At 38.9% G+C, this 15619-nt stretch overlaps 1 protein-coding gene across 5 annotated transcripts in view; it reads left to right on the forward strand.

Moving 5' to 3' along the window:
* Positions 1–15619, forward strand: part of galnt14 (UDP-N-acetyl-alpha-D-galactosamine:polypeptide N-acetylgalactosaminyltransferase 14 (GalNAc-T14)) — a 198873-nt gene that overhangs the window by 105050 nt on the left and 78204 nt on the right. For all 5 annotated transcript variants that reach the window (XM_088089131.1, XM_088089130.1, XM_088089128.1 and 2 more), the window contains one exon: positions 13770–13868. In XM_088089131.1, the coding sequence (XP_087945257.1) occupies positions 13770–13868 (99 nt within the window). The remainder of the gene's footprint in view (positions 1–13769; positions 13869–15619) is intronic.

Genomic DNA, 15619 nt, shown 5'->3' on the forward strand with positions numbered 1-15619 from the left:
GTTCCTGTCATGAATAAAGAAAGACTTTGTCACCAGAACTCGTAATACTTGAGCAACCTCTCTGCAGTAATATTGCTAGATTGTAGTACTACTGTGGACGTATACGCTGTAGCAGTTGTAGCAATACCATATTGTATGCATTGTTTTGTATATTTAGTAGAGGTAATAGTTGTAGTGTTGGTTGTACTAGTTGAGCTGGGATCAATTGAGGCAGCAGAAGGAGCATTAGCAGCAGTGGTAGTGTTAGTAGTGTAGTATCAGTTATTAAGGTCCCATGTGTAGGATTTAGGGGCATCTATTGGCAGGAATGAAATATAATAATCATAACTATGTGTGCATTAGTTTATAATTAACCGAAAATAAGTAAAAAGTGTATTTTTCTTATCTTAGAATGGATTCTACAGCCCAGAATGGACAAACCAAATATTAGCTCTGGATAGGACCTTTTGTGTTTTTGTGTTTTTGAAAGTGGTGGTTGTAGTTGTAGTGGTAGTTAGGGCTGTGTATTGGCAAGAATCTGGTTATACGATAGGCTACTACCTGAATAAAAATGTCTTAGTTCAAAGAACACAAAAAAAGTTTACTGTTTTATTCAATCAGTGTAGTGGGATGTGCATTTGCATTTATCACACCTCTGTTACATCCAACATCACAGCACTACTTTTCAAAGGAATTAACATTTGACTATATCAGTTAAAAATCGTTTTAAAAGTACTTGCATAAGTCTTTAGGTAAACAAATTAAGAAAATGTAAATTGTAAAAAGTTAAAAACAATCGATACAGTTTCTCAAAACATATCTCAATACTCGAGTGTATAGACATTGTCTTACATCCCCAGTGGCACTGTTTTTTCTAATTGAGTAGTTGTAGTGATAGTGGCGGTAGGCTGGTGAGTGTACAAAAGCTTTATGAGTAGTGATAAAAGTAGCAGCAGTTGTAATGAACCGTTGATAGTATGAGTGGTAGTAGCAGAAGTGGTAGTCACAGTCATAGTAATAGCAGTAGTGTTCACAAGTAAGTAGTGGTTGTTGTAGCAGCAGTGGTAAGAGTGCTGAAGGCAGTAGCAGTAGCTGTGTCTGTCATACGTTTCCAAAAAAACCCCAAAAAGAAATACTACTGGATGTGGAAGTAATGAAAGTAGCTTTAGCAGGGATGGGAATTCTGTCTGCCAAAGCGAAGATGTGAAATGTTTTGGCTTTGGAACCTTTTTGCTCAGTTGCCAGATGAAAGTGGGATCGAGCACACAATTACCCTCCATGAATAGACATTCCTGCAATACTTTCTTTTATACAGTTACATTATATTTTCATTAATAATCAAAGTGTAAAATAAATGCAGTCAAACAAAAAAGACTACACCTTCATAGGAAACGTTGGCAGGGAGAGATTGGGAATCAGCCAAAACTCAGAAATGATGTTGAAATTAAAGAAGATTACTACACAAAACCTTATTTAACATAAAACTTAAGAAGGGGACGGGGGTCCCTGTGTGCTCAGTTAAGATCTGGTACCTTGCCTCTGGCAATAGAAGTCGGTATAAAGGTATTCCTGAAGGGCAGCATTTGTGTGTTTTGTGTGATCTTGAAGCTGTCAAGGATGAATTTCATTTTTTGTTCTACTGCCCTATGTATAGTGACCTGAGAAAGCATTTGTTTGGAAAAGTTCAGGCGAAGAGCCCTGACTTATTTTGGTTGGCTGAGTGTGATATGTTGAGATGGTTCTGTGTGGAGGAGATTTATACCTTCGTCAGATTCAGTGAAAATGCATGGATATTACGACAGAAAACACTGTATCCACTATAATAGTACAATTGTCTATTATTGATTTGTATATTTTCAAATGCTTATTGATTTGTATGTTTTGAAATGCCACTTGTATAAATTTGTGGATGTATTAGAATAGGCTATGTGACCATCTTTGTATTCTTGCATCGTTATCGTCAGTGTCTTATAAGCCATTGTGGGCTGGGCACAACTAAGTACATGAAACTTAAATACACAAATCAATCAATCAATTAGTAGTAGAACTGTTCCTAGAGGCAGTCGTTGTACATGTGGTGATTATGGAATTAGTAAAAATAGTAGTAGTAGTAGTAGTAGCAAAGTGATTACAGTACTTTTAATAGGTAACAGGATTATCAGTTGTAGAGGAGAAAGCAGTAGACTGAAAGTGAAACTGATTACTGAAACTGTAGTTGCATTTGCTGTAGTAGTACCATTGTTGTAGTAGCAAGATAGACTTTTTAAGATGCACTTTATGTACTCCACATGGGGTAATTGAAGCATCAAAGAAGCAAGTACAAACATAATGTAGTAAAGATATAACACTGTACACAGTAAAATCATCTAGTACACAAATAAACTGCATATCTTCATATTATTATCACAGGTTTTCCTTTGATAAAGCAGCTCGGCTCGGCTTTGGACCAATTGCTAAAATCCCAGTGAAGAACTTCCTCGTGGGATTCCTTTAACGGCACAGATACCCACTCATGTGTGCTGTCTGACTGCAAAGTTTCTTCAAAGAGGTTTACTTATATAACAATATGAAATGAAAGAAAAGAAAGGCAGCTAACTAGATCCCACAAGAGGTGGAAAAGAAAAACAAGAGATCGTAGAGAGACCGGTCAATGTCTTTGTATCTTTGACCAATTAAATGGCTGAAAACACCTGTTGTGTAAGAGTTGGTGGAGGTTTTACATGCATTATTACATGATACAATAGGTAATTTCATGTGCTTCCCTGTTTGGTTAATTAAAACATCCTCTGGTCTTTCAGCACTGTATGCATCAATTATATTAATTACACACCTACACATACACATTCTACACCCACAAAAACACTTTGAATATGTGTACATGACAATACGCAAACTCAAATTCATGCAAAATGTATGTGCACAAGTATAAATACCTATGCATAAACACACATGCTGCACACACACACACACACACAGAGTCAGAAGCAGTTGGAGTTGTGGAACTGTAAAGCATGAATATATAAGCAGCACAGGGGTGAAGCATCTCTCCCAGCAGTTCCCGCCTCATGTTTTTTAAACAGTCAGAAAACTCTGGAAAACACGAGCCTCTCTCGCTCCGCTGGGGGATCGCAGCAGCACTAACAAGGAACCAGAGGAGCCCCGGGAGTTGTTAAAATTAAAAAAGCATCCTATCTTCTGTCGTACGTGAAAATCTCTGCCTTTGTTCATCTCTGACACCATCTTCCCATTTCTTAACTTCACTAATAACAACTAGTCCTTAAGTTTTGCTTCGCTCTGAAACCATCATGCATCTACTTTATAAGCCGCTTTTAGCGTTCTCGCCGTGGGGATCGTCATGTTTCTCAGGTTTGCCTGTCGGAGAGGCCTAAACAAGCCCTCCTGGGTGACAGGATTCTCTTTTTAATCTGACAGTGGGTGTTTGAGTTAGTTTGGAAGATGCTCTCCCTCTGTATTTTTCGCCAGGATTTGCAGTATGTGTGACAATCTCGCCTCCTCCTCCTCCTCTTCCGCTAAATTTAGTTGCTTTATGGCGCTCTTTCAAAACGAAACAAAAGTTAAAAAAAGATCATAATGACAGTAAAAGAAATACTGAACTTCTTTATTACTGAACTTGATTACACGTTAGTCGTTACTGCACATTCATTCATTTTAAGTTGTACACTATTATTTAAACAATAGCATTAAATGATGGCACTTTCACAGTGTCTGTTAGTGAAATCCCTTTAAATGGATCAGATCAGAGTCTGCAGTTAAATCTGTTTACTTGGCCCAATTTAGCTCAGATCAGAAGGAATATTTATCTTATGATAATGCACTAGGACAGTTATTGAGTGATGATAATGAAGCATCCAAAATCAGATCTCCCTTTTAAAGCCGTGACTCTTTTGATGACTGTGACAACTTCACCATCTGTCTCTAAATACTGACGTGCGACTGTCAACAAGGAAGATTCCATCGGTTTACAAAAAAAGTGCTGTATTTTGATTTTGAATAAAATAGCTTCCTTGCATTCATTGTTTGTAGTAGCCTCATTGTCCCAATGTCATGGCTGGGTTAAAATGACTAATCTGTGGCTCAGGTTGTTCTTGACTCTCAAAATACAGTTTGCAGAAATGTCATTTTGATGATATTTTGACTCGAACTTAGCCTCTTCTGCTCTACCCTTCCTTACTATCTTTAGGGGGCAAAGGGGATCAAGTGACAATAACATGATCAGGGTACACGCTAAAGTGTACTGCAACAGCAGCACAAATAGTGAAGAGACAAAGTAATGGCAGAAACACAGCAATATTTGTTTGCTGACATTAGCCATCATACTCTAATGGTTACACCACACCCAAGACATTGCGTACTCCCATTTTGAAGTGTCAGGTTTGGCATTTTAATTATCTTCGCTTCTAGTGACAAAAATGACAATACTTGGATGAGAGGGTGGAGCTGTGAAGGAGTTAGGGTAGGAGGAGTTGAAGTAGTGACTTTTTAGTCACAAGGTAACCACAGGGTATATGAATGTTGGCAGATAGCAGCAGTATTAATATCCAGTAGCATCACAGCAGTGTCCAAATCACTGCATGTGTGAGCATCAGAGGTGACCAGTGAATGAAAAAGGGCTTGAGTGTGAGTGTGTGTGTGAGCGCATGTATGAGTGCAAAATGAAAAAGAAAGCCGGGTTTAGTTTCACTCTCTAGACCCTAAGATAACCCCTTGTACCAGATCAACCAAGACTGTCATAGTAAGACTAATTGGTGCATTGAATTAATTGATTAACTGAATAATTGCATTTTCTTGCTCATAATTCAACTGTCTATTAGTAAGAGAAAGATCGAGTCAATTCATCTTGTACCAAAGAGTTGTTTAGTAAGTAGTTTATTGTGTTGATCCTGGAGTTCTTAGTCTACTGAGATGTAATACAATATGAATTAAAGTTTCATCCAACCTTGATGTGTTTATATGGGTCTGTGTGTGCGTTTGGGAGTAAACAACATTGTGAATGACGTTATTGTTAGAAACTGAATAAACTCAAATCTCAACTTTGGCAGCAGAAAACAGTGAATATGAGGCCACAGCTAAGTCAGTTTTCCTTTTGCAGAGTACGTACACTCCCTCTCCCACTCTCCTTTTGGGGATTTAACCTGCTTCAATTAAAATAGTTGAATCCACTGAACTATTCATTTGAGCTATTCATTCATTGGAGTCATTGGCTCGGAAATTTTCCTAATGGAATTTTCCAGTAAAAGAAGAAATGAGGTATTATCAACTGTCCCTCGCTGTCTCTTTTCTCTTTTCTTTTCTTTCTCTCAATCAAGAGGAGAGAAATCCCTTGCTCCCTCATTCACCAGCTACGTGTGTGTGTGTGTGTGTGTGTAAATATGTAAATGGCTGTTGCCTAACCAGCCAAAACTAGGCCATCTTCTCCTCTGTGAACACCTGAATAGGAGCGAGACAGAGATAGTAGGAAGAGAAAGAAAGAAAGGGCAGAGGTGAAAAGCTTACCAAAATATCTTACTCCAGCAGGCGTTCTGTGACTTTGCTCAGATTAAACTGACATTGTTTCATATCAGGCTGCCCAAGTAAAAACAAAATGATATTTCACTTACCATTCCACATGTTTATTCTTAAGATTTTCTCATTGAAAAAATATATTTCATACTCTTCCTAGTCGTCTTATATTATCTCCTCAGAGAGTGCTGTATTTGCACACTGTAAGCACTTTTCTGTTTTTGCATGTGGAGTTCACTGCTTCTGCATAGTTTGCAAATATACAAAGGATGACACAGGAACTGAGGAAATTAAGAATATTGACTACAAAGAGAAGAAATCAATGTCCTGTTAACCATGTGCTAATGGCCTGAGCCGTTTTCTAAGTCATTAGTAAGTTAAGTCTCGCTGCTTCAGACTCCACATGGCCTTTCCTGCCAAATCACATTTTCAGGCAATCAAGTGAAATCAATTTTTTGTTAATTGTTGTGGATCAAATTCAGTTTAATCTTGAGTCTACAGCTTTGCTAAAAGCCTGCAACTCAGACCAGCATTATCACATTTAAGATTGGACTCTTTTCCTCAGTTATAATGTAAAATATCAATAATTTTTTTGCAGCTGCCAAAATTATTGCAGGTCACAGAAAAACAGCTTAAACTTCACAGAGGAATCAATTGATTGAAGAGATAGAACTGTGCTCCAAAATGATGTCAAGTCTTTGTGACCCCCAAGATGACATAAAACAAAGATATGACTCACCCTACTCTTCCTCTGATTGGTTAGTACAGGCAGTTTTAGAAAGCAATAAAAAGTGATGCAATCCAATGGCAGTTCTGGGGAGGGGCCAACAGGGGCCAGTGCCCCTGTAACACTGAACCTGGACCCCCCTGTGGCCCCCCCACTCCGAGCAAAAATATAAATAATAAAAATTGCGATTAGCTCTGACGCGAAATGCGGAACAAATGCATGTGGCATTTGCTTCCAGTCGGATCCCTGGCTGGATGATGCACAGATGACTCGAAAAATAGGCTACTACACTGATCACTTGACGAGAGGCAGAAGCAAGAATAAAGAATTGATCGGTTTGCCAGAAATCACCAAAACCGCAGAATACAGTTGCTGTAATGTGAAATCCTATAAAGGTAAATAGACTGGGATGCAGAGACCCTCTAGACTAGCCTTATAAAGGCTTTAGCTGAAGCTCTTATTGATTTATTTCATTTTCATTTTCCGTATTGTTTCTGAAACAAATACCAATAATGGTATTTTTGATGTTATTGTACTTTATACTGAACTAAAAATGTTGAAGGCTTAAACACTGCTTTGTTGCTGAAGCCAACAAGAATGTTTTATTTGGTTTGCAATATTGTAGAAAATTGTAACTAACATATTCAAACAAAGCTTAACTGCAACTGGAATACTGTTGTACAATATTATTTTATAAACTAAAGATTTTGAATGCTTGAACGCTTGTCTTTGTGTCTTTTGCCCGGGTTTAATGTGTCCCTTTGACAAAACCCTTGGCCCCAGCCTGGCCCCCCCAGTAAAACTGGTCTAGAACTGCCACTGATGCAACCTACATTCCAGATCAGGAATTGCTCTTATGGGTCATTTTGAAAAGCAATGGCAAACATTTGCTGTTGTTCAGGTTGGAGGACTTGGCTCAGTGTCAGTCAGGGTCGACTTTGCAGAGGTTTAATATAGCGGTGAAGCATTTAGCTCTTTTGTGGCAGAATTTACCCCCAATCCGCTGTTCTAACTCACTACTTTCTTACATTAACTCCAAGTCTTTGTGTTTTTGTGTTTCCTTCTTTTCAGCCGCAAGTGAGACAAAAACACAGGAGACTGAGAAACAAAGAGGGCTAGACAGGGTGCAGAAAAAATGAAAGAAACTTTGAAAAAAGAGAACAGAAAAAAGCTGAGAGGCAGAACAAGTGAAGGACGGAGAGGCAGGAGAGCTTTAGAGGTGTTAATCAGAGGCTGCAGGTAGGGAGGTGTGTGTGCGTGTGTGTGCGTGCGTGCGTGCGTGCATGCGTGTGTGTGTGTGTATGTGAAAAAGTCTGGCAGTATCTCAGGGCTACATCAGTGGCCATTAGTATTTTTTAGCACGAACACACACTTTGACAGGTCTGCTGCACCGCCCGCAGAGAGGGACTATGTGTGTGTGTGTGTGTCTTAGTGTGTGTGTGTGTTGACCTCCTTTCATTTTTTTATCTCACCTCCAAATGAACTTTGATGAACCATAATTCACACACAATCACACACACACACACAGACGCACAGACGCACGCACAGACAAACAACATCCCCTCCTCAAATGGTGCCGCTCATCAAATATGAATGATTTTCGCACCATCTGGACAGAAATACAGTAAACACTCTGCTCATCGCTCCACTCTTATTTTCCTTTTTTCTCCTCTCCTAGTATTCTTTATGGTCATCCTTTCTTTTACCTTCTGTACTCTTTTTAAACTTTTCTTCATTTTGTTTTCTTTTCCCCTTTCTCCCTTTTTTCTTCTTTGTCTTTGCTTTCCTTGTCTCCTCCACGTTTACACCTCCTATTTTGTTTTCATCTCTTGCCTGTGATCAACCTGTGGACAGTGTGGGGACATGCAGCTTTAAAATGGTTAGCTTTGTTTGGAAGACAATGAAGCTCTAGATTTGTGATTGCATTGGGTAGTGAAAGATTTAGTCTATGTTTTACTGCCTCTCTGTGGACTGCTTCTTTAAATGCTTTTGGTAACCATGGTAACGCACACTGACGTGAGGACGTAACCTGGACACATCAGGGTCAGACAGGAGTCACCGCTTGGATCGACACGTTGCTTTTGCTACAAGCTGGGACTCTAAACATGACATTTGTTTCTACTTTTACAAAAATATGACCTGTGAGGGATGTCTGAGCTTCCCTGCAAACATTAAATGTGCAGTGTGACCGTAACAAGCTATTTCAAGTCATATTTGAAACTCTTCTGACCTGTGGAGACCCCCCGGAGTTCTACAATACCTTTGCATTTTGCGCATGCCAGGCATATACAGCGTAAAAAATGGAGCAGATTGCAAGCATCATGTCACAACAACAGCACAAAACTTGCTATTGAAGTTTGTGTAACTGAGATTGACAGAGCTCCATTATAAACCTCAGTACCTCTATACTTAATGAAAGAGAGACGCCAGTACAGCAGTATATAAAAGGCTGGTATCTGCTGTGTCTCTCTAAGCCCCGCAACTCATCTCTGTGGCTCAGCACAAGCTTTTCCACCAAGAATTAGACATAACAGTTTCCCCTCTGGTGGTCTTTTTGTGTTTGCTTCTTGTTTTTATCTTCAGTGGACTTCATAGATTTCTCTATGATTTTTGGTACTTTTTAAGTCATTCTTAAAATTTCTGTCCCTTCTTAGCTACTCTCTTTTTCATTTATTTGGAAACTTTTTCTCCTTTTGTTTCCTCTAGTGTCATTTTCTCTTCTCACCCTCAGCCCAATTGCCAGAATAATTGTTGGCACTGTATGTTTCTAAAAACCACAGATATGTACCATTTGTATACTTCATATGGAGCGGATATGCTGCGATGTTTATTTCAATTTTCAGTTTCATAATGCTTTTGTCACCACAGACCGTTTGAAAATGTCCTGAACTCTCGTGTAAAAAATACCAGGCTTTGTTAGTCCTGAACAGTTGTCCCCTACATTAGCTAATATACATAATCTCAACTATGATACTGAAATGAAATGAAATGTTAAATGCAAAGTATCTATGGTTTGCAAAAACTTACAATGCCAACATTTTATTCTTGTGACAGTGCTGTCACCCCTCTCTTCATTAACAGTTTCTCCACTATTCCAACAATTTCTCCACTATTTTTTTTCTTTTACTCGTTTTTCAGCTGTTTTTCACTTCTCTTCTTCCATCCATAGTGTATGTCCTCCTCTCCTTTTACCTTGTTTTCATTTGCTTTCGCACATTGCTTCTCTTCTTCATCCCCATCGCTCGCCTCTCTCTGATCTTACATTCTCCTCCTCTTTTCCTGTCCTCTCTCCTCTCCTTTATTTTCTCTCCCGTTCTTGTCTCCTGTCCTCTTCCATCTTCTCTGTTTTTTATGTCCTTATTATGTCTCTTCTCTCCTCCTATTCTCTCTTCCCCTGTCCTCTCCCTTGTCTCATCGAGGCTCTCTCCTCACTCTTCATCCTTCCCTCTCTGTTTTCCTCATCTTTTCCCTCCATACGTCCTCTCCTAATCTCTCCTCTCTTCCCCTTTCTCATATTTGCTCATACCCTCTCACCTCGATTTTATCTTCTCGCTATTCTTCTTCTCACCTCCTATTCTCTCCTTTATTCATTCTTTATACCTCCTTTCATCCTACTTTCCTCTCTTTCCTTACACATTATTTACCCCCTTCTCCATTTCCTCCTGTCCCTCTTCTCTTCCTCATCACTTTTTTTCTCCTGCATTTCCTCCTGTTTTCATCCCAGTGCGTGTGTATGTGTGTGTGTGTGTGCTCTCTTGAGCTTTGATGCGTCAGGAAGTTAGTGCACACACACACACACACGCACACGCACACACACATACATGCGCTCTGGGAGTATGGAAGCTTGTTCATATCAGCTTCAACATCAGTCATCTGTCAGCACAACTTTTATCTGTACATCTCTGTCTGTCTCTCTCTCTGCCTGTCTGTCATTGTGTCTCTCTCTCTCTCTGTCTCTCCCTCTCTCTCTCTCTCTCTCCCTCTTTTTCTTTCTCATTCGCACACACATACACACACGCAGTAGTGGCTCGTCTTTATCTTCTCATCGTTCCTCTCTGGTAGAGCTGCTGAATAAATCAACTGCAGAAAAACCGGAGATGGAGACGAGGCGATAGAGGGATGGAGGAGGCAGAGAGGGGCATGATGGGATATGATATGACAAATATATACAGTGCATATTCCTATTCTCACTAGGAGATTGATGGAAACAATGGCAGAGCAAAGAGGAACGGAAGAAGGGAGGGGGAGCAAAGAAAGACAGAAAGAAATCTGAATGCAAAGTGACAACAGCCTGCTTGCAGCGTGTTCTGGCCTCCAATTCAAAAATCTCTTGTTCCCAAAGTATGTATGTGTCTGCAACTCACAAAAAGTGCAGTTGGTTCAACTTTTATTCTTTTCTGTTATATGTCTTTCAGTCCTTAAATCATGTTTAATTTCATTCATAAATCTAATGATTTGATGATAGAAAATGCAGCTGATAATGCAGTTAAGAAAGTGGAAAAACAAAGTAAACAGGAAAAGAAAGAACTGAAAAAGCCACAAGTGCAGGAACTGAAAAAATAAAAGACTGATAAAAAGAAGGAAACAATAACAAGAAAAACAGAAGGATGGTTGGAAATAGTAAAGGACAAGAAAGGTACGCAGTAGATAAAGGACGTCAGTAATGATAGATAGATGGATACACATTGAAAAGAGAGGATGAATGACAATAATGAAAACTAAAGAAGGGAGGCGAGCAAAGAAAAACAAAAAGACAAGAAAACGGCGGAAGAGAGAGACGAGGGAGGACTAGAATGAGTTTTGGATGAAAGCATTAAGATAGAAGAAAATATAAAGAGAGAGGAAAAACAGAAGGGAAGAAAAAGCAAGAAGAAGGAAATGTTTGGAGTAAAGCAAAACAGAACAAATGAAAATTAACACGAAGAGGAAAAAAGACGACAGTGGTAGTAGGATGCAATAAAAGAGGAGAGGAAAGCATAGAGAAGAAAGATAGGTATGGAGGAGGACAGTATAGAAAGTAAGAAAGAGAGGCTAACAAACATCGATTTAAACTGGCCAACGTGCCCTCGAGCAGGACGCTGAACCCTCTCCTTGCATCGCTACATGAACATTTTACAGCTGTAAGAGCATGAATCATACACTTATTTCTGATGGTTTTTTTCTCCACATTCTGTAATCTGCTTTGCCGATATTGTTTCCCCACTTAATCATCATGCCTCTAAACTAAAAAAAAAAAAAATCAAATTGCGAGTTAATGAGGTGCTGATTGTATTATTTCACAGCCGGGTGCTCGAGTGCACTGACTGATCCTGCGTGCCGACCTGTTAATACAACAAATTAGGAGCTGAGCTTGTGTTCTAACCCCACAGCAAATCACAGGAGGTGGTTCAATGTTTGGCTCAAGGACACTTCGACGGCACATGCTGGGTTTTTTGTAGGAACTGAGCCACAATATGTTGGATATTTGGAACCAATAATTCACACACAAGTCTGCGAGAGTCCATATTAAGCAGTATTTGTTGGGGAATATAATGCAGAATTCTTTAGACATAACCGAACAACAAAAAAAAGGGGAAAGAGTTGCATGTGTGAATTTTGGTTGGACAGATAAACAGATAAAAAGCTAGAATCTCTACAAAGTTTGGCCAGTTCAAACATTTTGTTGATGCCCTTTGACAGATTTCTTTCCTCTGAGCTACACAAGCTAAAATCTTTCTGTAAAAAATATATATCTTATCTTTTTAAACTACAAAGTGAGGCAGCCGCAGAGAAAATCTTCCTAACATTTTTTTTTGTTGGCAAGGGCTAGGGTTATGTGTGAGAGATATGTGTGGCAGTTATAATAAATGTGGCTTTGTAGTTGTGTTGTATTGCTGTCACTTTTTGTGTTTAATGAATGTAGAAAATGTTTACGGTTAGTTACAACACTTAGAGTTTGATGTTATGATCCCAAAAAATGATACCCTATGAGTTTAAAGCCAAAACCAAGTTTAAATGATTAAATGGGAAATATTAACAATACAGTTCTGTCTCTGCAGAAATAGAATTACTTATGTTACAACTTTTTCTGTAAGTAATTATAACTTTTTTTGTGCCAGACAGCAAATCAAGTTTAAACTTCTAAATTGTAATATGTATGTCTCTCAGTTTGTATGTCATAAGATCACAGTTGTTTTATAATTTATTAATGTTTTTGAAGGGCAGATATTGCTATTGTTAGATCATGTACCTTCTGAATAATGCCTCATATGCCATGTTTTCTCATGATCTGTAAACAGGCAACTGATATTTTTAATCTTTTCTGTCTGTACAGTCAGGGCCATAGAACCAAAGTCTGGGCCCTGCGATGCACACTCTTCCTCTCTTGATCTGTGTCTCTCCCACATAGCTTTTGAAACTTTTCTTCTCCTCTCCTCTCCTCTCCAGAACCCATTTCTGTCCCTTTCCTACAGAAACAGTGACAAAGTATGGTGGTGCTCCAGCAGCTTAAGCTGTCCCCCACTTAGTTCCAGCAGTGTTAGAGACTTATCATAGTGCAGGGGTGGACTAAACCATTTTGCGCCTTTAAGGGATGAGAGGGCAATCAGAGAGCTTTCATTATTTTTTTTACAGAAAGTTCAGTCTTTCAGCCAGTTCATTCGGCCAGTTTTAATTTAGGTATGGCACTAATTACTTAGAAATAAATGAAAGGGCAAATCCTACTTTTCATTCCAGGCGTTTCACCCCACCATGATACCCAAATGTTTCTAAGTGTAAAAAAAAATGCAAAAACCAATCAAACTTTTTTTTTGTTTTCAATTGAATATTTCACCCTCAACACCTTCAATACAAAAATAATGAAACACACCGTATAAGTGTGGATTTAGGCAGCAGAGAGCCACGCGTCAAACTGGGCAATGGTGCAGTGTGTTGCGTTAACTTTTACATGGACAATTTACACACACGCACACACACACACACACACTTGTGAAAGGTGAGGTTTTTAAAAATGAAGGCTAGAAGAGAGCGAGCAGACTGTTTCTGTTTGAAAATGTCACCAATCCATCAATCTGATAGGTAAAGGCCAGTCTTCTCATTATACTGTGTGTGTGTGTGTGTGTGCCTCTGCTCTTTCAGAAGAACAGGCTGCTGACCCAGCGAAGGCAGCACACACCACACACACTCTTACATTGTTGTGTGGTGTATTTTAATGAGCTCTGGCTGGTTATCAGTAATTCATCTTCAACAGGTCTTGTCTGATCACCACAGCTCATTTAACATTTTGGACACACATGCCAAAACTGTTTATTTTCATTCTATATCTTAGATTCCTAATTCCAGAACTTTCATTATATTCAATTAGAAAAAAAAACAGATTCTTTAAAAGAGAACATCAACTTAAGTTGTGAACTTAACTGTTACATTCACATGCTATTTTATTTTATTTCTTTTTTAAAGGATGGCATTGAGATGCGCTTATAGCAGTAGTTTTGCCTAAATATGGGACATGCCTTTCGATGGATCAAATATCATGTTCAATCATTCTCTTTCTCTCTCTCTGTAGGTGCACCACTCTTCATTATGACTCTGATCTTTCTCCAACATCTATCATCATCACCTTCCACAATGAGGCCAGATCCACCCTTCTGCGCACCATCAGGAGGTAACACACACACACACACACACACACACACACACACACACACACACACACACACACACACACACACACACACACACACACACACACCAGGTTCAAGTTACCTATTGTCAAAGACAAAACAATTACAGAGAAGCAGAACTTGGCAATGAAAATGTCAGATGTCAGGCTCTCCCCAACAATTCTTATTAAATACGTATAAAAAAAGAAAATAATGTAAGCAAAAATGGAGACTCCAAGACATGAATAATGCAGAAGTTAAAATATAGGGAACAAATACAACAAAAAAGGAACCAAAAAAGCAAATTTGAGAAGAAGCTCTGGACAAGGCAGCTGTCCCTGCAGCATCTTCCAATGTGAAATTTTCTTTGCTCATTCAGCTGGAAAACTTGAATTTGGGAATACATTCAAGTTTTATTTTGGAAATCATAAAAAAAAAGTTCCATCGCGATTGTATATTTAAAGAGGTGGGGTTTGATTATTTTCTAACACCTGAAGAGGTGTAAAGTGTAATTGTGTTAATATACATATACAATATATACATGTATGTATATATTGTATATGTATCTGTGTTTGTATTTGCATGTACAACTTGTATTTAAGGAACTGATGCAGTTGGCATTGCAAACTGCAAAATGACATTAAATTCTGGTCGAAAATTAGATATCAGCATCTTCACTTTGAAATTACTTTCATGAAATTCAGTTTTCAGAAACCTGCCAGTGTAAATGTTGGCTGATGATTAAAGAACACTGAGCTGCCAGAAGTTACAGTAGAGATACAGTGATGCTACAGCAAAACAAACCTTTACACACACATACACACACACACACACACACACACACACACATTTTCTTTGCTGACCCTCAATCTCTGAACCTTCATTCTGTGTTTTAGTTTGATGATATCAGCAGGTTGCCGCTCACATATACAATACAAACAGATACACACACACACACGCATACACCTCCAGGTTTTGGCCATGGTTCAGCTCATTATACCAGTCAGTCAGCAGGGACCGGCTACGTCTCCTTACTATCACAGAGGACATTGTGTGTTTCTTGTGCAAGTGTGCATGTGTGTTTTCTATGAGTGTGTGTGTGTATTCTCCCCTTCAGCCCTTCTCAAAGCTCTGCAGTTTTCAACCAATTAAAAGACAATCTGTCTCCCTGGGCCCCTCTGCTCCCTTTGGCTCTGGCACTCCGTATGTAAGTCTGTGTGTGTGTGTGTGTGTTTGTGTGTGTGTGTGTGTGTGTTTGCCGGTGGTGACTTGGAGCTGGAAGTAGTTTCGCTGCCTTTTATTTTTAGTTTGTGAATTTGGAACATTTTCGCTCACCAGAATGCACGGTATCTTCTGAAGCGTCTTTGCTGCTGCAAGCAGCTTGTATTTGACATGGGAACATTTCGAGATGAACAAATCTTTTGTTTAAAAGATATTTATGGCAGTGATAATCCATTATGATTTAGAAATTTTATGTTTTATGTTTTTATACGCCCTCAAGTGCAGATAGATATATCAAAATAGTAAATGAAAACAAGATATTTCCATATGCAGTTCTGAGGACTTGATGCTCTAAATGTTAAAATCGCACATTGTTTGTAACAAACAGTGGAATTACATAGTTGTTAGCGGCGAGTATGTTTACATGACGAAAAAGACAATATTCCTAATAAGCGGTTTACATGGCTAATGAATATAAATATTCCACTAACAATCCCATTTACATGCAGCTGTGCGTACTTCGACTAACGTG

Source organism: Plectropomus leopardus, chromosome 16 (assembly GCF_026936395.1).
Source record: "Plectropomus leopardus strain MGB_pleo_1.0 chromosome 16, ASM2693639v1, whole genome shotgun sequence".
NCBI lineage: Eukaryota > Metazoa > Chordata > Actinopteri > Perciformes > Serranidae > Plectropomus > Plectropomus leopardus.